Here is a 27,857-nt window from a genome sequence, read left to right on the forward strand (position 1 = left end):
AGCCGGCGGCCAGGAAATGCCCAGGAGAGGGTGTTACCTGGGCAAGCCCGACGACGTGTTGATTCCCAGGATCGCCGGCTTCCCGGGTCTGGGCCTCCGAGACCCGAGCCCGATAGCGCTCACCTGTTCCCCAGGCGCGGCCCCGGGGAGCCCTGGGACGCTCCCGGGACCGCTCTCACCCTTCAACTCCACAACCATGAGCAAGTTGGGCAAGTTCTTTAAAGGGGGAGGCTCTTCCAAGAGCCGAGCTGCTCCCAGCTCCCAGGAAGCCCTGGTTCGACTTCGGGAGACAGAAGAGATGCTGAGCAAGAAACAGGAGTACCTGGAAAATCGAATCCAGAGAGAGCTCAGCCTGGCCAAGAAGCACGGCACGAAGAATAAACGAGGTAGGCTCGGGGTCTGGCCCCAGGCGTGAACTCTCCCCCTCCTACCTCCAGCCGTTTCCTTGGGGACAGTCCGGTCTGGCCCACAGCACCTGTCCCCCAGGCCACCAGGTGTGCTCCCATGGCCTTTCTAGAAACTGGTAATGACCCCCCAGGGGGCCGGAGTTAGAGAGAGCTGAGCAAAGCACAGTCCTAGAGGGCAAAATGTAAGGAGGCATCACATATCTCAGGAATCAAGATGAACAATATTTTTATGCAATATTTTAAAAACTCAAAGTTGATACAAAAGCATCCATAATGAACAAAATATCAATATTTAAAATAAAAACAGGATTGGTATTACTGATTCTTTTCTGTTGCAGCTGGCCTTTATGTGTTCTGCACAGCCCTTCTTTATTTCAAATTCATTCTGAAATGTGATGTTTTGTTCATCGTGGATTTTTTTTGCATTAATTTTGAATTTCACAAATATTGCATTGAAATATTATTTATCTTGATTATTGCTTTTTTGGGTGCCCCCTTAAATTTTGCTCCTGGCTTGTCTCACCCTGGTCCAGTCCTGCTGATTTCGATGCTAAATATCAACTTTTCTGCCGTGTGTTTGTATTTTGAATCGCACTTTTTAACTTGCTTGTAAATCTCCATTGAAATATATTCTAGTATGTTCTGGTTTCCCTTTTCCTCAGCTGTTGAAGACTTTAGTTGGCTGTTGTGCAGTTGAGCTATTATACCAAAAAAGTAATGTTGGAGAATTAAATATTAATTCTATCACTGGCTTTTGCCACGCGGAAAGGACTTTAAGTCAGTAATGATTCTTGGTGATCCCCTTGCACCTTGAACCTTTTGTTCTTTGCCAGAGTTAATTGGTTTCTTCAGTGTATGGCTCTCCCTATAGAGAATAGATCTAAACAACACCCGTGGCACATATAAAAACCCAGCAAGAAGTTGAAGTGATTTGCTCTTGTAACACAAGTTCAGTGACAGACCCAGAAATAGAAGTGGCAATTTAGGACTCTGCTCACCACCAAACCCTGAACTTGCATCCTCAAGTTGGGCTTCTTGAGTCATAATGAAGCCTTGGGAAGATTAGTTTGCCCTAAATGACCCTGCTATTGTTTAACACAGGAAAGGAATCATGTCTCCTGGAGTCGACCTTGAAAATCCTGCTCTTTCCATAAAAATGACATTTGTGCCCATTTACTACCAACAACAAAAAGGCCAAGTTTCATTTTCCTCTGCTCTTGCATGTAACTCTTGTCCACATTATAGGCTGTTTTAGAGTTAAGTGCTGGTTTCTATTTTTACTTTGTGTCTGAAATATTTTGGGATGTTATTAAATGGCAATTTCTACAGAGAGACTATGCCAATATGACTTGCTAAAAAGCCATTTGTTGTTCTGTTCCTGGGCCCTTCCTCTTCAGTTTGATGGGTACTCTGCCATTTGCTTAGAGTACCCATCAAGGTACTCTGTCAAAGGTTTTTTTTGTGTTTTTTTTTGATTTGTTATCCACTTGGATCTGTACGTAGCTTTATCTACAGTGGTTGCTCAGTAAATACTGGCTTAAAAAAATCTGAAAAATGAAACGTCTGCTTCTATGAAGTGGTAGAAATATAGATTTGCTTTCAGAAGAAAAGAATGTAAAATAATATAACGTTCTTGAGTTGGCAATGCACTAAATAAAGTGTCTACAAGTAGACTTTATAAAGACACCAAAAAAAAATAAATAAAGGCAACACAATCAGGAACATCAATCTAACTTCCTTAAATCAGAGTAGCTAGAGATGTATCAAGTGCAAATAATCAATTGGTTTCAGAAAAGCTATTTCTTTTTCATCATTTATCCATGGGAACTTCATTGGAGTTAGCCCAAGCTTGATTCTACAGTGGCCCTGGAAGTAGGAAGAGTCTGGTTAGCATGAGGCCATCTGTAATCTAAACTATGGAAAGAATCCAATCACAGGCCATGCATTCGAAACGCTGTCAATATCAGCATCTTCCAAATAACTTCATATACATATGGTTACTGTTTTCCGTTAGCCCCCAAGAAATATTTTCACACACATAATAAGGCCAAATATACTTAGTACTAAATGGGTCTTGTGCTACACAATGTCAGTGTCAGAATGGCCGTAATTTACCTGTTAATCAAAGTGACATATGTATGTGCAGTTAAAGTTTTACTTCTAGAGGCGGTTAGTCAGCTAACATGCTGTCAAGAATGCTAGTTGAGTGGCCATCTAGTATCATATCAGAAAGGGCCATACTCCCAGCCAGTACAAATTCTTCCGTGATCTAGTTCTCTACAACAGAAGTTTTGACAGTTAGCATTCTCAATGTCAAATATGGATTTTATTGGTAAAATGAGTAACTCTTAAATTAGCATAATAAATGTTAGAAATGGGATCTCCCTGGTGAAATTGTGGGTATTCTAAACCTGTGGTTTGGCTGAGATAGTTTAGAGATACTTCCTTGCTCCCCACGTAAGAACAGGCGTTAAGAATGTACTAGGTGTATAACTAACAACGTTAGGATGGTACCCGGGACTTGATCAAATCAGTGTAGTGTCCAGTCCTTGGTTCAGGTGGATGTCTGAACTCCCACAGAGCACAGCACCCTGCCAGGGAAGGTCGCTGTCTGTGTTCAGTGAGCCTTTCGTATAAGGTGTATTAGACTAAAAGGACATAGAGCTGGAACTTCAGTGAGCTCATGAACAGGTTGAGAAACTGTTTTTTGCCTGCTTGGCCAATGTATGTTTGCTTAATAAATGTATCTGCAGATCTGAGTCTGAAACTTACTTTCATTGCAACTTGTAGCAAGGCTGTGCAGTGGTAGCTAATTCTTACTTCAAACCTCTTTGGCAATTACCATAATCTACCAAAAAGAGCCTGAGTGGGCACCACCAAACTGGTTTTGCAACAGCCATGATATCAAGGCTCTGTTGATCTAAAAGAGGAACAACTGAAGCAAGATCTATAATTTGGTTAAAAACTTGAGAAGAGCAGGCATTCTTTAGTGCAGTTTATTCAGATTACTATGATAGAACTCCTGCTTTATATAAGCTAGTAATCTGCTTTGTGGAAAAGCAGAATTTTTTATACGTCACGTAATTTTTTTCTATTTTTGCTGAGCACTGTCACCTAGAGCAGTTTTCAGTCCTGGCTGTATGTGAAAGTCACCTTGATGCCTGCGGGATCCTGCCCGCATAGATTCTAATCTAATTGGCTGGGGTGGGGTTTGGACATCAATATTTTTTAAAGGTGCCTCCAGGTGATTCTGCCCTGTAGCCAGGGTCAAGGATGAGAAAACTAAATCCATGGTAATGTTAGTGGGGTAGAAATACAAGGTCTCTTAGTCTTGAAGTGCTTCCTAACTCTTTTCATATCATGGCACCCATGGGCACCGATAATGTTTGTATGTGTCACTGGGATAACCAAGGACCAGCAGCTCGAGGACTCTGGACACCCCAGGCTGGAGGCCTCAGGAGCTGAAGGTATCAACATTTTAGTACATTGCAACTCCCTCCTGCCACACTAGTTGGTGGAACATCTTAGAGGTCACTGTTCTAACCTCCCTTATGAGTTTTTTTTTTTTTAATAAAATCATTAAGAGATGGTCACAGGGATTTGCTTAAGTGTAATATCCCTCTTCAGTTTTCATCAATGTGTAAATATCTGATAGAAAGTAACTTAGTGTTGTAGTCAAGAGCCTGGGCTTCAAAGCAGATAGCCCTGGGTTTGATTCCTGGCCCTGTCCTGACACTTAGAAACGGTGTGACTTTAGACCATTTACTTGGCCTGAGTCTCAGTCTCTTCATCTGCATAATGGTGGTGATAAAGTTGATCCTCAAAGGTTTGATGATTAACGACATTACTGTGTCAAGCCCTCCATTCAGCACTTTATATATATCACCCTTTGTGATAACATAGCATTTTTTTTTTTTTTTTAAAGCTGACATCAGTTTCCTGGTAAGGTCCACATACTGGCTCCAATTTGTCTTCTGGAATAACACGGAATAAATCTACTCCACCTGTCATGTGAAGACCTTTCACATAGTTGAGGACAGCAGTCACTTGCCTGAGTCTCCTGTTCTGCAACCCCACCTCTGTCACTTCCTCAGTTACCGCTTCCCGTGCTGAGGTTTGCTCACCAGGGCAGGTCAGTCAGAGAGTGAGTGGCCCTTGACATCTTCCCCCTCGGTACCGCTCTACTCTCTCCCCTCACTCTTGTGGTGGCCCTGTTGCTTACATTTTCCCAGGCAGAACAAGAACTCCAAATATGTAACTATGTGAAAAGGGATGGATCCAGGCTGGAGTTATCACTAGGCCTCAGGCTGTTGGGAAGTGGACTTACAGAGGTGAGAGGTTGAGACAGAGAGGAAGTGAATTTGACCAAAATCCCTCCTCAGTTTCATTTCACAGGATTCCAGTGACAACTCGGAGCCGAGGTCATTCAACGTCTTTGCCAGGTGTCTGTTTGGTGAAATGAGACCTCAAGGCAGAGAGTCTTGTGTGCATAGCTGGCTCCCTTTGAGCCCTGAGGTGTTTGGGGGCAAGGATGAATTTGTTTTCAGAGTCATGATGCAGTTTGGGGCTTCCTTGGAGTCGGGATGTGGGCACAGTCCCACTAGTTTAGCTCAATGCTGGGATCTCTTTGGGCTTTTTATGATAGTTGTCACAGAGCTGAAGTCTGCAATCTCAGACACCGGAGACCAGAAGAAATTGGTAAAGAGAACCACATCGGTATCAGCTGGTTGAGTGCCAAACTAGTGAGGGCGAAAGCATGGCTCAAGTAATAGGAGACAGGCACAGACTGCAGGACCCAGATGGAAGTTCCCCTGGGAGATATCACTTACCTGGTGACCTCTTTTCCTAATAGAATTTCTCAAAATGTGGGCCTCAGATCAGCTGCATCAGAAGCCCTGGAGGATGCTGGTTAAAGTGTATACTCAGAAGGACGCCCCTAAAAATTCTAATTTAGGGTTGAGTGTAGAGTTCAGAAACCTGAACTTGGAACAAATAACTCAATGATTCTGATGCAATTTGAAAACCTGTATGTATTATTTAATGGGCTGTTAAACTGGGAGGCACTATCTCTTCTCTCCTTTCTTCCTCCCCCATTCTGTTCTCTTGTTTCTCCTCTCCTCTGGCATCACTCAGATACCCGGATGTGTTACACAGATACTCCTGCTGTGTTAATTGTGAAGAAACACTCCCAGAGCTTCTGACAAGTCATCTTAGGCACCGGAATTAGTTTTCTTTAGGGAAGTGTATAGGGTACTATTACTGCACAATCGTTGTGCAGGGTCCCAGAGTCCCCCAGTATTCAAATTACAACCAGGCATCACAATAGTGTTCTGTTTGCCTCTGATTATCCAATTGTTGTACCACACTCTGTGTATTCTGGGGCCAGGGAAAAGAATTTTATCCCTGGGGCATCCAATACCTGGATCTTATTCTCAGGTCAACTGCCCATTTCTCTTCTGGAAAAGACAGATCAATAGAAATGCGACCCTTCCTCAACCTCCACCCTCAACTTCCTCCCTCACCTCGGGAACTCCCATCAGGCTTTACCCCCTGCTTGGGGGGGACCTAAAATGTCTGGACCACTCCTGGGAGCCCTATTCACTTAAACTGTAATTTTAAAACTTCTCGCTTTCTTAATACCTCCCACTCCCCTCTGAGCCCTGGCAAGGATCTACAACTGGACTTGGAAAGAATTAAAAATCCCAGCCAGATTTACCCTTCCCCCGCTTTTTAAAAACAATATTTTAAACTTGCATTCCATGTTTTACATGTATTTCTATTCAATATCATCTTATTTTCAGTTGCCTTAAAATTAAGATTTTAAAATTCCAATTTCATTGGCTTATATATGAGCCATTTCTTTTGGTTGAATCAGTCACAGATTTATTCAGCTGCCTTTTTTGTTGTTGTCCAAGTATTAAAATTTATTGAATAAGACAGAACCAAGGACAGAAGCTCATGACACATCACTAGGGACTTCATTCCAGGATCACCTCTGCATGATAGCAATGATGTTTCATGTAAGATTCAGCTAAGGCATGATTACCGGTTTGACACCCCAGCACTCAGTGAGTTTAGTTATTCATCTAGCTATGAATACACCTGACCTCTATCTCTAGCCCACACCATCTTATTTCTCTAAGTTTTTTTCTCTTTTCCCTAACAATGCCTCAGTATACCTTACAAAGTACATTCCTAAAACCAAACTATATTCACACACCTCTGGTTCACAATGCTGGTTTATGAACTGGTAGTGTGTTAAGTTCATCAGATTCACCTGGAAAGCTTTTTAAGATGCCACAGCAGGAGATTCTGTTTCAAGAGATCTGGGATAAGGTTTAGAATTCTGGTACTCATAGCTTTCTGGGTGATTTTGGTATGTATAAAGTTAGAAGGCCAGTGGGTGGTCCATATTTTTTCTTTGGTCATCATCCAGTAACCCAAAGAAAAGAAGCCCATGAGATTAGTTTTTGAACTAAATTTTCACCTTGTGAACTCGTATTGGCTTCTAGTTACCACTGGTTTCTTTTCTACTTCCCCAGAAACTAGAGTATAGAGTGTATCTGTTCTAGAATCATTCTTTCAAGTATCTGTGGTACAAATTTTGATAGTTTGCTGACCTATCATATTGGATTGGCCAAAAAGTTCATTCGGGCATGGAAAGACCTGAGCAAACTTTTTGGCTAACCCGTAGCTTCTTCTATGAGGGTAATTGGGACCGTTTCTTGTGTTATATAACTTTACATCTAGTTTATTTTTTTCCTTCATGAATTTGAAGCTATAGTATAAATATTGGAACGTTCATTTGTTATTATTCTTCATTTAAATTCCACAAAGCTGGAATAGAGCACCATATTTGGGGAAATATTTACATTCAGCAAAAATATAATTTTACTTGATTTATGCTATTTTGTAGTTTACTGAATCAGCCACAATAAAATAGAATAAGGTAGAAAAGTTACTACTAACACCATGGTTATGCCAAAATCGTATGATTTATGCAGTTTCAAGAAACTACAACAGGAGATTACTGTGAACTGTCCTCAGATGTACTTAGTATTACTAGTATGTTTCTCAGTATTTAGGGCTACTTATTTCAGATCAGATTTTATTTTCAAGATAACAGAAAAAGAAACCTCAAAACACATAATACTCTAGCCTATGCCTATAAGGCAAGACATCTGATTCTGAGTTTTAAAGTTTATGATGCTTTGCTTTGGGGGTCAGTTTTGGAAAGGGCATGAATAATCTATTTTGGTATTCAATTTTTGTAATACGCTTAAGTACACATGAATCTATTTGTGCTCTTAAGGGACAAAATTATCACAATCACTTAAAATATATAAATAATATTGAGGTTTTATTTTTTAAAACTACACTCTCAATCCTCTGCTTTAGCAAACTACATCCAGAACTTACAGCATATACCAGTAATTTTAGTTTCTCCTACTTTTTCTGACTATAATTTTATAGAAGTTCTAACACATACACAATTGCTCAAAAATTTGCAGAAGGTGAAGGAAAAAAAAACAAAACGAGAGTCTGGAATAAATATAAAGCAAATAATAAGACATTTCCTGAGTAACTGACTTTCTCGTACCAGAGATTTTAATTACTTACCTCAAACAAGTGGTATTAATAGAGAATTACTTATTGGAAATATTTAGGACTTAGTACGAAGTTTATATGGTCATACTTTAAAGCAGTAAGAGCTCTTAAACCTGGACCAGTGGCTCTCTCAGCCCACTGCTAAGCCCTTTTCTCAAATATTTCTATCTTGTGGGAATTTCCAGTGAGAGAATGGGGAATAGCTAAAGCCCTGCCCATCATCTGCTCTGTGCAGCCTCCAACACCTCTTCTCAATCTAGCAGTCTAGTGACTTAAGTACCAACAGTGTAATTGCTACCCTCAAACAAAACAAACCCAAAATGGCAAGCAAGGAGGAGTGGTGATTTTAAAAGTATAGGAAAGGAAAAGTTGATTATTCTCCGTTAAAATTTGGGAATCCTTGTATTAGAAGGTATTTAAAAACTTAAAATTGAATGTCAACCAGTGAGCTTAAATTAATAAAGTTTACACTTTTATATTTGGCTTACATATGAAGTTAGAGAAATAAAATTGTGCGACAAAACATTTTGGACATTTCATTCTCTATTTGAACATGAATTTTTGGTGAATCTTTTTGGTTCTTTCACAGAGCGCTATATGCTGCACAGTCATAACGGGTGTGTCTTCTTTGCTGTAGCAGGAACATTGTTCAACAGGCCTTTCTCAATGAGCAGTGCTATTTGTATTACCATTCTTTTTGTATATTTCATTCATGTAAAAGGAAAGTCAGTGTAACCTTGGAGGTTGAACAAAGATATTATCCTAACTCAGAACTTCTACTGTGTTGACTGAAGCAAGAAAAAAAAGTTATGATTATGTTAAGCCAATTTACACATATTTCAAAGATCATATACACAAGAACCTATGTTTTATCATTTTTTGAGCAGTTTGACAACTTTTATTCATGTAAACTATATTTACGTAAACTATTATATTTGTTGAGTGTTTTTCTCTCACTTACATTTGAAAAACTAAAGAATAGTACATAGAGTTCATCACCAATGTCAAAGTAAACCTTTCTTCAAGAATTTAAGTTAGTAATAGTCACCTTGCTTTGAGGATAAGAATTATGTATTCCTCCAGATTTTTTTTTTTGGTATTCCTCCAGATTTGTTGGTCATAGGATCTCTGGGGAATAATCATAGAATCATAAGCAGTGGGAACTAATGGGGGCTCTAGGGGTAAAGTTTGTTGGTTCTCAGGAGCACCTACAAGCCGTGGGCACAGTAGTTGGAACTATTGGTGCATCATATGAACAAGGAATACTTATTTACAAGTAGGAAATAGAACCACATTACACACACACACACACACACACATATACGCATAACACATATATCCATATATAGATACATATACACACATGCACATATAAACACATGCATATACACATATTCGTATATACAGACATACACAAAGGTACACACACAGCATACAAAATTATACCCATAGGTACCTATGTCTACCCTGTAGAATGAAGCATAATCAGCTGTTTTCTGAGTTTTTCTATTTAATATTTGCTGGTTTCATGTTCATACTTTTTCCTCTATATTCTAGGCAATAGCAGGCCCATAAAGGTTACCAATTTATCAGGTTACTAATAATACTAGTAGCAAGTAGAAAACTTATTCATTCAATTGGTTATATATTCTGCCTGGTCACTTAACTGGGTCTTTACAAAGAATGTCAAGTAGATTTTAATTAATACATTGGTATAGTGTTCCAATAACAAGTTAATTTTACTTGCCTGGAAATTGACCTTGGAAGCAATTAATTATGAAAAATAGGAATTTCGGTAGATATTTAAAATGAGTCTTTTTTACAGAGTGAAGTAAGTCAGAAAGAGAAAAACAAATATCGTATATTAACGCATATAGGTGGAATCTAGAATAATGGTATAGATGATCTTATTTGCAAAACAGAAATAGAGACACAGACATAGAGAACAAACGTATGGATACTGATGGGGAAATCGGGGTGGGTGGGATGAAATGGGAGATTGGAATTGACATATACACACTACTATGTGTAAAATAGATAACTAATGAGAACCTACTGTATAGCACAGGGAACTATACTCAGTGCTCTGTGGTGACTTAAATGGGAAGAAAATCCAAAAAAGGGGGGATATATGTACATGTATGGATGATTCACTTTGCTGTACAGCAGAACTTGACACAGCAGTCTAAAGCAGCTATACTCCAATAAAATTTTTTTTTTAATTTAAAAAAAAGGAAAAAATGGAAAAAAAGGAAAAGTCTTTTATGCAAGCATTTCTTCCTTTTTTGGCAACTCAAGCCTAATAGCACTTTTAGGTCATGACCTTCCCCTCTCAGATTTATCTCCTCTATTAATCTCTTGGGTGACATCCTGGCAGTAAGAACTGCCTTATCTCCAAAAGTAAGTGTGAGCTTTTTAGGATGCGGAGAGGAACATCATTTCTGTTGGACAATAACTTCCATTTCCCTTGTCTTCTTCTATCTTTCTTCAGATGGCTAAGGCCACCTCTTTGTAATCCTTTACACTTCATAATATTAATCAATCACTCTTCTTTTTTTTAACACAAAATTCAGTACAACATTACTGGCTTGCTTCCAGCAATATTCCTCTTCCAAATGCCCTTTCCTCAGAATATCTCTCATTCCTTTTTTATTGTTTTCTCAAGTATATGCTTTGCCATTGTATAATCCACTACATCATTTCTGTGGTGTAATCTTCTTTTAGCTTGCTATTTACCCTTTTTAATGACATTTAATATTGACCAGACCTCTGAAAGTGTGATCTTACTTATAAGTTCCAGCTAGTGTGGCAAACTGGTGTGATTTGCTCCGGCTTCTCAGCCAGAAACTTTACATCATTTAGTAAAGAGATTTGCAGCAGGGGAGAGGGTCAGGGGCTAGAAGTAATATGTTTCATCGTTCATGCTTCTTACTGGGCAGTGTGTTTGAGCATCTGTGTAGACAGTCACCCTGGCTTCATTACCTTCCCTGTGAGGTCTTCCCTTACCCTCCAGAGAGAGTGTAGTGTGTACATTCCTCTGTGTATCCATTGTGCTGTGTATGTGTCTCTTATTATTTTCCTCAATGTCTCCTATGCTACTTGAAGTGAAGGATGTACCTTATACAAGTTGGTACCCATGGAGACAGTTCCTGTAAGATGGTAGGTGCTTAATAAATGCTTGTTGAATGATGAATAAGTGATTGAATGCCCGTTTTATATTTTGCCTCCTCTGAGATTGTAGCCTTATTTCTTTGCTCCTGCAGTGCCAAGCATGTGGTGGATCTCCAGTGCATACCTGTGGAGTGACTGAAATGAATGGATGAAGGATATTTTTTTAAAAATGACGAAGCCTGGGGAAAATTCATAATGGGTTGGCCCTGGACAAATAAATGAATGTTAGAATTTTCTAATATTTCCCCAGCTGTTTCCAATCTAACCTGTGACTTTGAACAGAAACATTTTGTTTTTATTCCATTTATGGATTGCTCATGGTGATGCTTACTCAGATTGTGTTTTTCGAGAACTATAATGAGTTGCCATAAATAGAACTATTGTTTGATTAATGAAGTGAGTTGTATGTGAGTAAGAACGGGGCTTACATTGAAGTTTCTCGAATAAAACAACACGATTAGGAGACTTCCCAGTTAAAAGAAAAAGAGGACATAACCAATTGTGAGTGGCATGTCACTTAAGCACTCTCTGGGATTAAGTCTTCCAAGCTTCATCTTTTTAGGCCTTCTCTAGAAATCATCCGTTCCTGGGAGAGAGTAGAGCTGTCGTAATCCAGTTTCATATTTCACAGATAGGTTTGTTTGTAGTCACTAGATATGATGGTTCCTAAAATGTTCTTCCTTTTTTTGCCAACTAATAGATGAACAATGGCATGGATTTACACACCTTGAACAAGCAAAGAATAACAGATTGACCTTTCCAATCAAGATGCCCTCTACATTATCTAAGCAATGAAACTGCAACTCTTTTCTGCTATTTGAAGTTATTTTTCATAGATGACTGAAAGCCTTCCTCCTCTGGCAATGTGGTAGAGTTGCAGAGGGCTAGTTGAATTTTGGTTCAAGTGGGTAATTCTTACATTTCAGTCCCAGTTCTCAATGGGCTGTATAGTAAGGGCTCTTCGTGTATCCCTTGGCAGCAGTACATACTGGACATTGTTCTGCAGCTCCGTCGCTGAAGGAACATCACTGTTATACAAAGAGACAAAACCCCTGGAAGTTTCTCCCCCACAAAGGAATACAGTAGATTCCTTTGTTTTAGAAAGAATGTTTTCCAGGTTTCATCAGCTGCCTAAAAGCACATGTAGGAGCTTGGCAGATTGAATTGCACATTCTACATAGGTTACATTACACCCCTCGAAAAGTGTCCTTCTTTGCTAAATCAGGAGTGATGCTTTACTTGCAACATTTGTCGAATGTCTTTGAAAAAAATACAACTGTTTCTTTCCTAAATTGGTTATTAGAAAACAAAGTTAAAGCCTGTCCATCTCATGGTGGGCGCATGGCATCATCATTTCACATGAGAAACAGCTCACAGGGATACTCCTCACATACACCTCTTGACTCTTTGGAACAGAAGCGTCCGGTCTTAGTGTTTGGGAGAAACATACTGTGCCAGATAGAAGCCACAAGAAGTGTCAGGTGTCCTGGGGCCGGATCCAGCCATACAGAAATCATCTGTTTTGCTCACACAAGGTTTTTTGAAAAATGTAGCTCAGCTTTTAAATTTGAAGGATTTGGGATGCAAATCCAGATCCCTTGCTTCTTTTGATCATGTGGAAGGCTGGGCGTGCAGTCTGCATGGCAGCCAAGGACTGGAGCCCAGTGGTGTTGCTTCCATAGATCAGGCTTAATCTCTCCTGGTCTCTGGAGTTCCCACTTCTTCCTGTTGTCTCTTTGATACTGGAGCCAGTGTCCATGGCCATTTATCGTCACTCTTGCACTATTTTTTATTGTTATAATAGAGGAATATTCCTCTATCTCTTTCTCACAGGTGAGAAAACAAAGAAGGCCTTTCCCCTTAACCTCTTGCTCTCTCCTTCACTTACTTTCTTTCTTTTTTTTTTTTTTAACATCTTTATTGGAGCATAATTGCTTTACAATTATGTGTTAGTTTCTGCTCCATAACAAAGTGAATCAGTTATACATATACATATGTTCCCATATCTCTTCCCTCTTGTGTCTCTCTCCCTCCCACCCTCCCTATCCCACCCCTCTAGGTGGTCACAAAGCACGGAGCTGATCTCCCTGTGCTATGCGGCTGCTTCCCACTAGCTATCTATTTTATGTTTGGTAGTGTATATATGTCCATGCCACTCTCTCACTTTGTCACAGCTTACCCTTCTCCCTCCCCATATCCTCAAGTCTATTCTCTAGTAGGTCTGTGTCTTTATTCCCGTCTTGCCCCTAGGTTCTTCATGACCTCTTTTTTTCTTAGATACCATATATATGTGTTAGCATACAGTATTTGTTTTTCTCTTTCTGACTTACTTCACTCTGTATGACAGACTCTAGGTCCATCCACCTCACTACAAATAACTCAATCTCGTTTCTTTTTATGGCTGAGTAATATTCCATTGTATATATGTGCCACATCTTTATCCATTCATCTGCTGATGGACACTTAGGTTGCTTCCATGTCCTGGCTATTGTAAATAGAGCTGCAATGAACATTTTGGTACATGACTCTTTTAGAATTATGGTTTTCTCAGGGTATATGCCCAGTAGTGGGATTGCTGGGTCATATGGTAACTCTATTTTTAGTTTCTTAAGGAACCTCCGTACTGTTCTCCATAGTGGCTGTATCAATTTACATTCCCACCAGCAGTGCAAGAGTGTTCCCTTTTCTCCACACCCTCTCCCACATTTATTGTTTCTAGATTTTTTGATGATGGCCATTCTGACCAGTGTGAGATGATATCTCATCGTAGTTTTGATTTGCAGTTATCTAATGATTAATGATGTTGAGCATTCTTTCATGTGTTTGTTGGCAATCTGTATATCTTCTTTGGAGAAATGTCTATTTAGGTCTTCTGCCTATTTTTGGATTGGGTTGTTTGTTTTTTTGATATTGAGCTGCATGAGCTGCTTGTAAAGATGCTACCAGAAAACTACTAGAGCTAATCAATGAATTTGGTAAAGTAGCAGGATACAAAAGTAATGCACAGAAATTTCTGGCATTCCTATACACTAATGATGAAAAAGCTGAAAGTGAAATTAAGAAAACACTCCCATTTACCATTGCAACAAAAAGAATAAAATATCTAGGAATAAACCTACCTAAGGAGACAAAAGACCTGTATGCAGAAAATTATAAGACACTGATGAAAGAAATTAAAGATGATACAAATAGATGGAGAGATATACCATGTTCCTGGATTGGAAGAATCAACATTGTGAAAATGACTCTATTACCCAAAGCAATCTATAGATTCAATGCAATCCCTATCAAACTACCACTGGCATTTTTCACAGAACAAGAACAAAAAATTTCACAATTTGTATGGAAACACAAAAGACCCCGAATAGCCAAAGCAATCTTGAGAATGAAAAATGGAGCTGGAGGAATCAGGCTCCCTGACTTCAGACGATACTACAAAGCTACAGTAATCAAGACGGTATGGTACTGGCACAAAAACAGAAATATAGATCAATGGAACAGAATAGAAAGCCCAGAGATAAACCCACGCACATATGGTCACCTTATCTTTGATAAAGGAGGCAAGAATATACAGTGGAGAGAAGACAGCCTCTTCAATAAGTGGTGCTGGGAAAACTGGACAGGTACATGTAAAAGTATGAAATTAGAACACTCCCTAACACCATACACAAAAATAAACTCAAAATGGATTAAAGACCTAAATGTAAGGCCAGATACTATCAAACTCTTGGAGGAAAACATAGGCAGAACACTCTATGAGATAAATCACAGCAAGATCCTTTTTGACCCACCTTCTAGAGAAATGGCAATAAAAACAAAAATAAAGAAATGAGACCTAATGAAACTTCAAAGCTTTTGCACAGCAAAGGAAACCATAAACAAGACCAAAAGACAACCCTCAGAATGGGAGAAAATATTTTCAAATGAAGCAACTGACAAAGGATTAATCTCCAAAATTTACAAGCAGCTCCTTCACTTACTTTCATTACCTGCTTCCTCCTTCAGAGTTTAGGTGTCTGATTCAGACCAATGGGTAGTTTGTGATATGGAGATTATAGTGTAAGTTGAGATCTCACATCTTGGTGAATTTTTAAATTTCTCCCAACTATTTTGAAGGGCAGAAACCATATGTTAATATAGGTGTTCAAAATTGTGTCCAAACCAGAACTTGTTATTATTATGTCAGCTGCGTCATGTGGCTTGTGGGATCTTAGTTCCCCGACCAGGGATTGAACCTGGGCCCTTGGCAGTGAGAGCACAGAGTCCTAACCACTAGACTGCCAGGGAATTCCAGAACTTATTGTTATTAATAAAAAATATTAACAAGGTTGGGCATTATATCATGTGGCTCCCAAAATATAGTTCTGAAATCTTGTGAAGAAGATGATGGTAATGATGAAGGTTTCTAATATTTAGTAATCACTCACTATGTGCCAGGCTAATTTCTTTACATATGTTATTTCATTTAATCTTTAACAACTGCATGAGTTATATTCACATTTTCCAATAAGCAGCTATGTAAGGCCACGTAGCAGTGGGTAGATGGAGCCTAGATTTGAAAGGAAACCTGACTCCAGGGTACAATGTTCTATTGTCATCTTCTAGGTGTTATTTTTATTGTTATAATTATTGTTCAACTGAGGGAGCATCATTTAAGGAGAGTTAAGGTCACATTCCAAGGTTATTACACACAGTTTTTAATTGGTAGAGGTAAGATTAAAGGTAAGATTAAAATGCAATGCTAGTGATTCCAAAGCCCCATCTTTTATACCAAATTGCATTTTTCAATTTACAGAAAGTAATCTAAAATTAATTGTTACTAGGAAGTGTGGCATATTTTTTTAATGAAAAGTTTTAAAAATTCTCAAAAACAAAAAAAAGAAAATACTTTTGGGCCAATGGGTATAGTTAGGTTCCAAATAAGTATGGACACTGAACCAGCCTGACAAGATAGGAAGGAGACGGACTTTGAATCTTCCACCTCTGGGTATGTTGGGTGGAGATGTGTATTTGGAGTTTAGCTTCTTAGGATACTCTGCTGTATAGTATTATGTATTGTACCATTGAAATGCAGAGCTGTTTTGTAATATTATGTTCCTGTTATGGTGAGTTAGAGTGAAAAAACAGGTAACTTGTTGCTCGGAGGTCTCAGAAATAAGATATGCAATCTCATTAATGAATGACTGTTATATAAATCACTATTATTAATAGAAATAATATCTAGTTGCTCAGTCTCTACTGTGTACAGGTACTTTATAAGGTGGTTTCCATAAATTATCACTAGTTCTTAGAACAATCACCCTGACTCTTGGGGATTATGTCCTCATTTCCAGAATAGCAAACTGAAGCTCAGAGAAGGAAAATGACTTATCCAAGAAGGAAAGTGACTTATCCAAGAATATACATCTATTAAGTCATGGAAGAAAATTTCACACTCTGACTTTGAAGGCCATACTCTTTCCGTTATATCATGCTGTCATGGTGCACAAAATTATCAAATGTATTCATTTAGTATTCATTCATCTTATCTTCTCTAAAATGGACCAATAATAGTATTTACTCTTGTAGTTTTTTTGTAAGAGTTAATGATATAAATCACATAATACACATAAAACACTTAACACCAGTTTGGCATCTAGCAAATGCTCAGTAAACACTGGTTTTTATTATGTACAGTATTTTGTTGGACATGTGCCAGGAACTGGGGAAACAGATGGATAGGATTCTGTATCTTTCCACAAAGGGCTTATAATTAGTGTAGGGGAGATGGAGTAGAATACATTTTACAAAAATTATAATCCAATGTAATAAATGTCATAGTGGGTGTGGATCTACAGGCAGAGTGACAGCACAGAAGGTCAGCTGGCCATATTCCTGCGTTCAGGAGAAAACCCTCACACAACTCTGGTCACTCACGTGAAGAGCCTCTCCACAGTGATATTGTATGATATTGTAGAAAGGCCTTTGTGCCAGTTGTTTTTTTAATTTTTAATTTTTTTTTAGCTCTTTCCTAAAGGACAGATTAAATAAATAAATAAAAGCTGTTCTTTAAATTAAGTGTTAGTGCTATTCAGCAAGGACAGAAATTGTGGTGTTGCACCTGGGGAGGGAAGTAGAGCAGAACCGAGTTGACCCTGGACCTTCACAGTGGGCAGAAAGGGGCGGGGAAAGAAAGTTACCACTCATGAGGGAAATATAGAAAAGTGATCCACACCTAAAAAGCCTTTCTTTGGCAACTGTAAGAATCCCCAGCCTGTCTGCTTCCTGCCTACCCTTGGAAGGAAGCCTGCCTGTTGGCATGCCCCACGCGCTTCTGTAGAGCTCTGGGCAGCCTTCTCTTTCAAGAGAGAGACCTCATGGAGAAACACTCTTATGTAACTATGATTTCAACAGTTAGTTACACTGTTAAACTACAGTGTTCCCTGGCTTATTTTCTTACTATTACTTTTTGTATCCTATATTGTCCTTTCTTGGATTTTTAAAAAAATTTTTACTGGAGTAAAAGTATTTTTTTTTGGCAACAGTGCATAGATATAAATTCTCTAAATGCCTATAGGTCTAAAAATGACTTCATTTTGTTTCAGACTTAAATAATAGTTTGGATTTTTACAGAATTCTAGCTTCAAAACATTTCAAAAATTTTAAGACACTATTCCATTGCTGTTGGATAGCCAGTATTTCAAACGTTTGATAATAATATCAGTCTCATTCCTTTGTAGATAATCTCTTTGCTTGTTTCTCCTCTGGAAACATTTAAGATTTTCTTTTTTTACCTTGGAGTTACAAAATTTCACTAGTATAGGTCTAGGCATGTGCCTTTTATTTTTTGCTTTTCGCATCTAAGTGTTCAGTGAGTATTTTTATTCTGAAGAATCGTCTTCCTTCAGCTTGGGGAAACCGTATTCTTTAATTTATTTATTACTTCTTTCCCCACCATTGTTTCTATTTTCTTCTGAAATTGTTATTTATTCTTGTATTATTATCCACACTCCCCCTGAAACATTCTTTCTCTTTTGAAATCCTTGTAAGACGGATGTTGGATTCCTTGGCTCTGTCCTCCAATATATTAACTTATCTCTTTTTTCATTCTATGTTCTGGGAGAATTCCTTAACTTTATATTCCAGGTCACTAATTTAGTCATCAGTTATATTTATTCTACTTTTTTAACATTTTTATTTTTTTAGTTATGTTTTTAATTTCTAAGAATTTTTCTTGTTTTCTAGTTGCTCATTTTTATGGAAGCTCATTCTTGTCTTATAACACAATAGCCTCTTGATCTCCCTGAAGATACTAATACAAGTTTTGTTTTTAACATATTCTATTTCCTACATTATCTCTCTTCTCTTGGGTTCATGACAATATAGGATACAAGAAGCAATAGTAAGAAAATAAGCCAGCAAGCTCTGTTGGTTTAGTGTAAATAACTGTTGAAATTGTATCTATGAAACTTACTGCACTTAAGAAATGTTTCCTTAAATATTGAAAGAATAATTTAAAAAACTGGTAATCATCTGGAACTAATAAAATCTAGATTATTTCAATCAAATACTGTGAGGTTTGGGGTGATAAGACAATCTTGTTTGGGGACAATACATTTTATAGATACTGATTAATTATAGATTTTGATTTATTTTCAACATGAATAGAAAACTTAAGTTTAATTATATGTGTATATTTTAAATACAAGGGTATCCATTAGAGTAATTTAGTATATATAACTATCCCACAATTAAAGGGGGATAAAATGGACAAATGAAAATTGATCAATCTATATAAAGACAAGAAAGCAAAAAGAAAATAAAAATCATAACAAACAGAAAACACAATAAATATGATAGTAAAAAGACCATACTAGATGATATATCAGTTATTACAATAAATAAGAATAACTTAAAAACTTACATTAAAAGTTGGAGACTATCTGAATGGTTAAAAATAATCACACACATTAAACACTCAATGCTATCTGTAATAGGCAATATCAAAAGAGAGCAAATTAAAAATAATTTTGAAATTGAGGTCCACGTAAAATTATTACAGGCAAATTGTAATAAAAAGAAAACTGAAAGATTAATTTTATATTAAACATTAATATTAATATACAAAATATAAATTTTAATAGATAAATATTAACTTTATATTAAATATTAATTTAATAGAAAACAAAATGGAACTTGAGGCAAAGGTTAAATGGAGATCAACTAATATTGATTCATAGATCATTAATAAAATCCAGCAGGAAAGTATAATGGCTAGAAGTCTTCATGCACCAAACAAAAAGCATTGGAATAAATATACTGAATCTGTTGGAAGAACAAGAAGAAATTGACCAAAACCATTAGAAAACAGCCTTCCCTCAGAAATCTCTGTTGCAATAACTTACATGGTTCACTCTGAAACCATAAAAATATTTGCGTTCTTTTGTCAATTCCATTTAATTATCTTCATATTAGCATTCTGCTGCTGCTGTTTTCTTGCATTCTCACTAAATGCCTTATCAAAACTCACATTTTAGGGCCTATTTTTCAGGGTTCCTTCCAAGGTGCCATAGTCAACTCTCTTAGTGTTGTGATTTTTGAAAGAAACACGTAAGATTTTGCTAAGTGTTAATGGGAGGGTATTTGGATACCATTTCTCTGAAGGCACCTGTCTTTTCCCTCACCAGTATGCCATCTAATCCTTGAGAATGACTCTACAGTGTTGATTTTATGGACACTTATGATTAGATGTAACCTTACTGATCATAGTCACTTCAGACCAAGACAAGCTTGGCATCCTAGGCTTTGGACTGTCACTCACTGACTACCTTCAAGCAAGTCATATAACTTCTCTGGGTCTCCATTAACTTGTCTTTGAAATAAGAAAATAGGGCTAGAATAGATAGTTCTTAAAATTCTTTCTTTCTCTAAAGTTTTATTTTCTTATTACGTGATATTTACTTCTATTTTATCTATTCTTTTTCTAAAATCCAATATTAACAGAAACACTACTGTGGTATATTTTATAGACTATGAAATTTTGACTTTTCATCTTCTGACACTTGGCAGATCTTTGGAAGAATAACAAAATGTTTCAGGAAGCAGTAGTTGGTACAAGCAACTGAAAGGATAGATGCTACCCTTTAGTTTTTTTATTTGGTATCCTCTTTGGTTTCAACAATACTGATTCCATGGTTGGTGCTGAGTAAACAGCTCAGCAAGTGTCTTGAGTGAGTGATTGGCTCTCTCCTTATAAATGTGGCTTCTCCCTTATTTAGCTGCATTACAGGCACTAAAGAGAAAGAAGAGGTTTGAGAAGCAGCTCACTCAGATTGATGGCACACTTTCCACCATTGAGTTCCAGAGAGAAGCCTTGGAAAACTCACACACCAACACGGAAGTGTTAAGGAACATGGGCATTGCAGCAAAAGCCATGAAAGCACTTCATGAAAACATGTGAGTGACTTTAGTCTCCCTCTGAGCCATAAATTCCCTCAGTGCTTTGGAAGTATATGATGGTCTGCACAGGAATGGGCTTACTCATTTGAGACTCTTTGACATGTAGGAATGGAATGTTCCTTCAGAGAAAGAGCAGAAGTAATATTGGCAAAAGAAAAAAAAAGCCATGAAAAAATAAAGGACATTCGTTTTGCCCTTAATGTTTCCCAGTAGCCTCACTATTGTTTGACACTCCACCTGCAAATATTTTCATTCTATAATTTTTAAAAGGCTTAAATGTTAATATCTGTGAAGGTGTTAGAACTATACAATAGTGGTTGTCAAATTTTGGGGGGACTCAAAAATCACTACTAATGAGAACACAGATGCCCAAGCTCCTTCAAGAAAAGTAAGCATTGGGCCTTTTTGTTTTTAACCAAGCTCCCAGGTGATTCTGATACTAAGCAATGTTTGAGAACCACTGACATATAATAGTAGATAAAAGCATGGATTTGGGGTCAGATTTTCTGGATTATAATCCCAGATCCTGCTGACTGTCCTTGGGCAAATTACTTTGCCTCTCCCTGAGTCAGTTTCCTTATCTGTAAATTAGAAATAATAATAGTACTTACCTCATGTGGTTATTGTGAAATTCAATGAGATACAGGATATACTGCACTTAGGAGTTCCTGGCACAGAGTAAGCGCTCAGTCATCTATATTCATAGTGGCAGTGGGGCTAACAATTTGCTTTATATTCACACTGAGAATCAATGTCTGGGACCTAATCCTTTTCCAAAGTTAAATATCATAGTGAAGGTTGGACCAAAGGTATGCAAGGGCAAAGAGTGACTGAGGGATGTAGAGAAGCTTCCATGGATGGGAAAAGATGGGAGAGAGAGACGCTGGGGTCATTGAAGACATCTTTGCTAACATTTTCTTGCCTTGATAATCAATCGACAATCAGCCATCATTTCGACAGCTTCTGAGAGATCTTTCAATTCATTATCAGAGTCACAGTCCTATATTGTTGCTGTAAGCTGGGTGCTAAAATGTATTACAAAATCATAGTTTTTCTCTCCGGGTAGTTTAGCAGCATCAGCCCTGGGTGTTCCTTTTGAGAAGAATTCACTCCCAGGCCCAAACTTTAGCGTACCTTTCTCATATGATTTTTAAATAAATAATCCTTGTATATTTGTTATAAATATAAGAATTAGAAATAAGGGGTGATAGGAGAATGGCAAAGTATTCTTTTTGATTACTACATGAAATTATGTCAGAATACTCAGCTTTTCCCATGTATAGAGTATGGAAAACTTGTAAAAGATTTATTCCACTGGGAATCAAAATTTCAGTGTTAATTGCTTAATAATGAGGAAAATTGTCACTTCTCTGGTATCCAATCAGTTTGGCCTAGCTTCAGAGTTGGAGGAATGATTCAGAGACAAGGTACTGGAGAGGCAGCTCAGATGCTGGCATTCGGACACTGGCAGCTTCAGTGGGTGGTTGGAGGCCAGTGGGACTTGGGTGCTAGAAACTGTCTTGAAAGCAGCTGTCCGTCCTGCGCCTGTGATTCCTTTGCTGAAGTTGCTGATTCTTCTGAGGGCTTCATAGGCCTAATCCTGCTCTCATCGGTAATCTCTCAGACCATCAGCAGCTATGGGAAAGTTCTCAGGGAGCCAGGACCTCAGACGTACTAGGCAGTCTAGAAAATAGATCTCTAGTTCCAGAGTTCACCTTCTACAAAAAGTTGCCCTGATAGCAGCTGCTGAGAGCTTCCCGAGTTTATCTTAGTCACAGTGGTCCTTGGTGGCCCATGGTACCACTTCCTGCAGAGTTAATACATAGTAGCTTATATTTAAATTTTACATATGCCCTACCAGACAAAATTTCAAAATGGGTCTACAAATATTGTTAGTTTTCAAATAATTTGCCCTCTAGTGACTCCCAAATGTAATGGCTATCAATTTAATTTAATTTACATAATTTAAAATATATGTACATATAGAGAATTATTAATTTTTTTGAAATGCAATTCTTAAAGTTAATAAGTCTTATCACCCAGAATGTTTACTATCCTACTGAAATAACTAAGAGTTTATATTAAATTGACTCATTTTTCTAATTTATATCTAAATTCATAATTTTAAAGTAAAATTCTAAACTATTTCAACAAAATATTATTTCCCAGGGATCTGAACAAAATAGATGATTTGATGCAAGAGATCGCAGAGCAACAGGATGTTGCCCAAGAAATCTCAGAAGCATTTTCTCAACGAGTTGGATTTGACGATAACTTTGATGAGGTGGGTGACCCTATATAAAGAATGGAGTATGGTGGCCGCTAAAAAAGACAGCTTCCCATCATATGGAGCAAGCAGGTTTCCTTACACATTCCCTTAAATATCATTAAAGAATAAATTTCTTAGAAAAGTACCTGTCTTAAGAGGGAAATGAAGTGTTGGTAGCTCTGATTTAAAGGAAAGATTAATATAGTTTGGCAAATAGCCCCCTAATTAAGTTTTCAGCTATTAAGGAAAAGCAGCATGTGATTATGTAAAGTTAGTGCCTTTTAATGGTTGAAGCCTAAAACCCCATTACGAAAAATTGAGTGCTCGCACATCTGGGCAAAACAAAGCAGACTGTGTCACTCTGCAAGAAACAGATCATGCTCATGTTAAATTAGAGGTTAGGCTGCCTCTGTTCATTACTTAGGCTATGAAACAAAGCAAATGTGGAGTGACATTATTAACACACACATTCCATTGAGATTAATCAGTCCAGTAATACAGGCTATAATTATAATGGTGATGTCTGCACTGTGAATTTCAATTGTTCTACTCAAAGTACACACAAAGTACACACAAATTTTGAAACATTTCCAATTCTCAGATTACAATGGCAAAGAATCTGACTTCCTACGTTCATGTAGTGTTAAAAATGGTACATCTAATAAGTAAGATGTAGTTCCACAGAATCCTTGAAAGTGAGAACTGGGTGTCAACAGCTTTTTATTTCTAGTTTTATTTTATTTTATTTTATCTTTCTCCATTCTACTTTTTCGTTTTTAAATTGAAGTATAGTTGATTTACAATGCTGTGTTAGTTTCGGGTGTACAGAAACGTGATTCAGTTATACATACACATATATCTATTTTTTTTCAGATTCTTTTCTCTCATAGGTTATTATAAAATATTGAGTGCTGTCCCCTGTGCTATACAGTAGGTCCTTTTTGGTTGTCTATTTCATATACAGTAGTGTGTATACGTTAATCCGAAACTCCTAATTTATCCCTCGCTCCCCACTACTTTCCCATTTGGTAACCATAAATTTGTTTTCTATTTGTTGTCTGTACGTTTGTTTCTTCAATAGCTTTTTAAAATAGTATAGACCAGGGGTTGGAAAAATGTGGCTTTCAGGACAAATCCTCCTGAAGTTCTGTTTTTGTATGGCCTGTTGAACAAGATGGTTTTTATATGTTTAAGGGATTGCAGAAAACAACAGCAGCAGTGACAATAGAAACAAAAAAGGCTACGAGACAGAGACCATATGCGGTCTGCAAAGCCAAAAATACTGCTGTCTGGTCCTTTCCAGAGAAAGTTTGCCTATCCCTGGTTAGACTAACAAGCACCTAATGAGTGCACTATGACATGGTGGAAAGAGCTCTGGGCTCATTAAGACCTCTGGGTTCTGCCATTTATTACTAAACTTTGTGTAAGGCTCTTTACTTTTCTGACACTTAGTTTTCTTATTTATAAAATGGAAATGACCGGATCCCTAGACTATCTCTAAAGTTTCTTAAATTCTAAAATTCTTTTATCAATGAATAAATAAGTGTATGATACCTGAAGTTTGAAAATGATGGAGATGATTATTCTGTCACCACATATTTGCTAAAGAAAATATCAATATCTTTTCAGTGCTGTTGGTAACCATCAAGCACTATTGGCAATCTGGGCATACATTCAGTGTAGGATAGTGTGTTCTGCTACTACTACATTTGCTATATTTGTTCTTAATTGTTTTGTGAGCAGAAATAGGATATCAGAGTATTCATGCTGAAGGTACATTATTCATTCAGCCTGTGGAGCATCATAAAGCCCACAACTACACTGACCACACTATTTCACATGGCCTCATGCTATACATTTTCATGTTTATTTCCTTTTCATGAGGTAGATATAATGGTGGTCAGACAGTCATTCAGCTTACTGTATGTCCGATACATGGTGACTTGATCGAATGCTGTGGTTGGCTTAAGGAATTCCACTCTTGGCCCATAGTATTGTTACTCTCATTTTAATATAGAATAATTATTTGTTTCTGTGCCTTTCTCCTACATTCAATATGCTCCTTAAATGTAGGGACTGTTGTTTGGACTTTGTCTCCCCAGCCCTGAGTTCAGCCAGGAGTGAGCTCTCAGTAAATTTGTTCTATGATGAATAAATGAAGAAATCTCCTTGGTCGAATATAAGAGCATCTTAGGTCATTTCTAATAATGACAACCTCAGAATTCTAATGACGACAAATTTAGTTTTGACTCCCAACTTCTCTCAGGGGGGTTGGACTCAACCTGAGGACACTTGGAGCCAGTTAGACATGAACTATTCATCTCAAGTCATCTCATATATGTCATAAGGTGACTTTTACCCTTAAAGCCTCAAACTAGACTTGCCTCTCTAAGGTTCTTGGGACAGAGAATAGTTTAGGATTAAACCAGACTCTGGGGCTATTGCTAAAAGAAAGAAATACAGTGTACCTACCTTGAGTTGAAGCTTTCTTAACTAAGACATAGAGCATGATATTTACTAGTTTTGGTAATTTGACAAAGGAACAATAATATCTTTGATTCTTTTTGCTTTTGGTATGTTATGGTTTTGCTATACCTGTTGTTTTATTTCAGTAGCATTAGTCCAAATGAAAATATTTATTTCCTCTAGTTAAAGTCTCACAGATTCTTAATTCTTAACAGTAGAAAATAAAAGATACATTGGAAAAATGACAGGCAAGGTGTAAATTTCCTAGACACTGTGGAGGTTATATATTCAGCTAGCACAAATTACTTGAAAAACTGTTGAAGACTGAAGTATTATGAGATTAACTACAACAAATTTGCACAACCCCAAATATTCATATTTTAATTATTGCTCAGTGTTGCAAAACAGACTTAGTCTTAAAATAAATATTCCATTTCACTGGGTTCTCACATATCAATTGGATAGCAGATGTTCTTGTTATTATGTTTGAGGAAACCCACTTCTTGAAACATTAACTCCCTAATTCTTTCTTTTTTCTCTGTTCAGGATGAGCTGATGGCAGAACTTGAGGAACTGGAGCAGGAAGAATTAAATAAGAAGATGGCAAATATCCGACTTCCAAATGTGCCTTCCTCCTCCCTCCCAGCACAGCCAGACAGAGTACCAGGTCGCATGTCTAGCACTTCCTCCTCTGCACATCGATCCCGAGCAGGTCTGTTGCCCACCTGTGGTCAAATAATTACCTGAAATAATAGCCAGGCCTATTCCTTTTAGCACTTTTCTTTCATTGCATAAAATATACCTTTTAATACATAATTCATACCTGTTTTCTGTGCTGAAAGTATGAATGTCACCAATTACTAATTTTTATCCATTTTTGTTTGTTTGTTTCAGCATCTTCCAGGAGGGCAGAAGGAGAGGATGATGATATCAAACAATTGGCAGCTTGGGCTACTTAAAACAGAATTTTTGGACACCGAAATTAATGAGCTGTACATAAGACACAAAAAATGTTTTTGCCAAATATAGAAGTTAACAAAGATTCTGCTTTATATTTATACTGGATGAATAATTGTCTTTTAAGCCTCATAGGTAAAAGTTAAAAAAGGAGTCATGTGTAGATTTAGGATCCGGGATGGAATGGGACTTCCTGGTAGCATTTTGGAGGATCTCTCCATACTGATGGGAGGGGGCATTCTACCTTGTTCACTATTATATTATTTCCAGTCCTGGCACGTAGTTGGTACTCTCTATATATTTGTTGAAAGAAAACTGAATTCTATGAACGTATAAAACATATAACAGTTTATAAGCAACTTAAGAGTGATATGTTTAGGAAAGATGGGGAAAATAACTTCCTTTCCTATGAGAATGCAAGTTTGCTGTGCTGTATCCATGTTGTAGCCCAGGGTGAATGTATAAGAAATGTATCTCTTATAGGAGACATGTTTGTAGAGAAGTCTTGTGTGAGTCTATACATAAATAGTTTCACTTGAGTTTAAAATCTTAAAGGAGTTTTAATTGACATTTATTATGCCAATTAAGCTTGGAATGGGACAATGGATGCATTTCACAAAATGTCCGGAAGCACTAACAGCTTACACTGCTGAGCAAGAATCTCCTGGGTATAATTTAGTCACTTAGGGGGCTGCATTAACGTTCCCAGTCCATTATGATGCTGTTATGGCTTCAGCGTGCTAAATGTGTGAATATTCATTCTTTTCTGTTTTGTGCTTTCTTGTACATTTATTTATACTTTACATCATATTCCTTGTAAATACGTAAAAATATAGGAAGGAAATTAAAAGTGTATCTTGAATAAAGTTTTGGCCATAATGATCTTTAAGTGAAAGTACAACATTATGTATTGTCCATAATGGTTCATGCACCATAAAATGACAAACATCATTATAGAAAATGATCTAGTAATTCCCCACATTTGCTTAGGGAATACAAGGTCTAATGGGATGGAAAGAACACTAGACCTGGAGGTAGGAGTTCTGGATTCCATCTCCTGCTCTGACACTAACACAGTACAACTAGGCAAGTCAAAAACTCTTGTGTCTTGCCTTTGTGTCTTCACTGGGAAAACTAAGGGTTGGACTTGATGATGTCTAATGGTTCCATCTTGCCACAGGCCTTTTGCACATGCTGGTTTTTCTTAGCAGTCTTCCCACCCTCCACAACACAGATACCACATCTTACTTATCCCTTAAATCTTAGAGTGTCCTTTGTTTTGGTAAACTTTCCCTGACTGCACAGACTAAATCAAGTCTCCCTGTTATATGCTTTTGTAGCACTCTGCTTTCTCTCCTATCATCTATCATGGTTTATGTTGCATATTTACTTGAACAATCACTTTATTCTTCTTCTTCCCTGCTGGGCTGTGGTAATTTGAGGTCATGGACTGTATCTTTTCCAGTTCAATCCCATTGTGTATCTCTGCACGGTCCCTCACATACAGTTGGCATTTAATAAAGATTTGTTATATGAATGAC

The 27,857-nt window shown here is 37.5% G+C and overlaps 1 protein-coding gene across 1 annotated transcript; it reads left to right on the top strand.

Moving 5' to 3' along the window:
* The first annotated feature begins 33 nt into the window (after positions 1–33).
* Positions 34–27,857, top strand: CHMP4C (charged multivesicular body protein 4C). Its single transcript, XM_004328848.3, has 5 exons — positions 34–386; positions 20,444–20,621; positions 22,794–22,908; positions 25,906–26,071; positions 26,254–27,857. The coding sequence occupies exons 1-5, from the start codon at positions 197–199 to the stop codon at positions 26,316–26,318; spliced, it is 714 nt and encodes a 237-aa protein (XP_004328896.1). The 5' UTR covers positions 34–196; the 3' UTR covers positions 26,319–27,857.

This window comes from Tursiops truncatus, chromosome 17, assembly GCF_011762595.2.
Source record: "Tursiops truncatus isolate mTurTru1 chromosome 17, mTurTru1.mat.Y, whole genome shotgun sequence".
NCBI classification, from domain to species: domain Eukaryota; kingdom Metazoa; phylum Chordata; class Mammalia; order Artiodactyla; family Delphinidae; genus Tursiops; species Tursiops truncatus.

Excerpts from the sequence above, each read along its gene's own strand:
- CHMP4C (XM_004328848.3), top strand. The coding sequence starts at position 197 with ATGAGCAAGTTGGGCAAGTTCTTTAAAGGGGGAGGCTCTTCCAAGAGC. Across the intron at positions 20,622-22,793 it reads AAAGCACTTCATGAAAACAT|GGATCTGAACAAAATAGATG; the intron begins GTGAGTGACTTT and ends ATTATTTCCCAG. Across the intron at positions 22,909-25,905 it reads TTGACGATAACTTTGATGAG|GATGAGCTGATGGCAGAACT; the intron begins GTGGGTGACCCT and ends TTCTCTGTTCAG.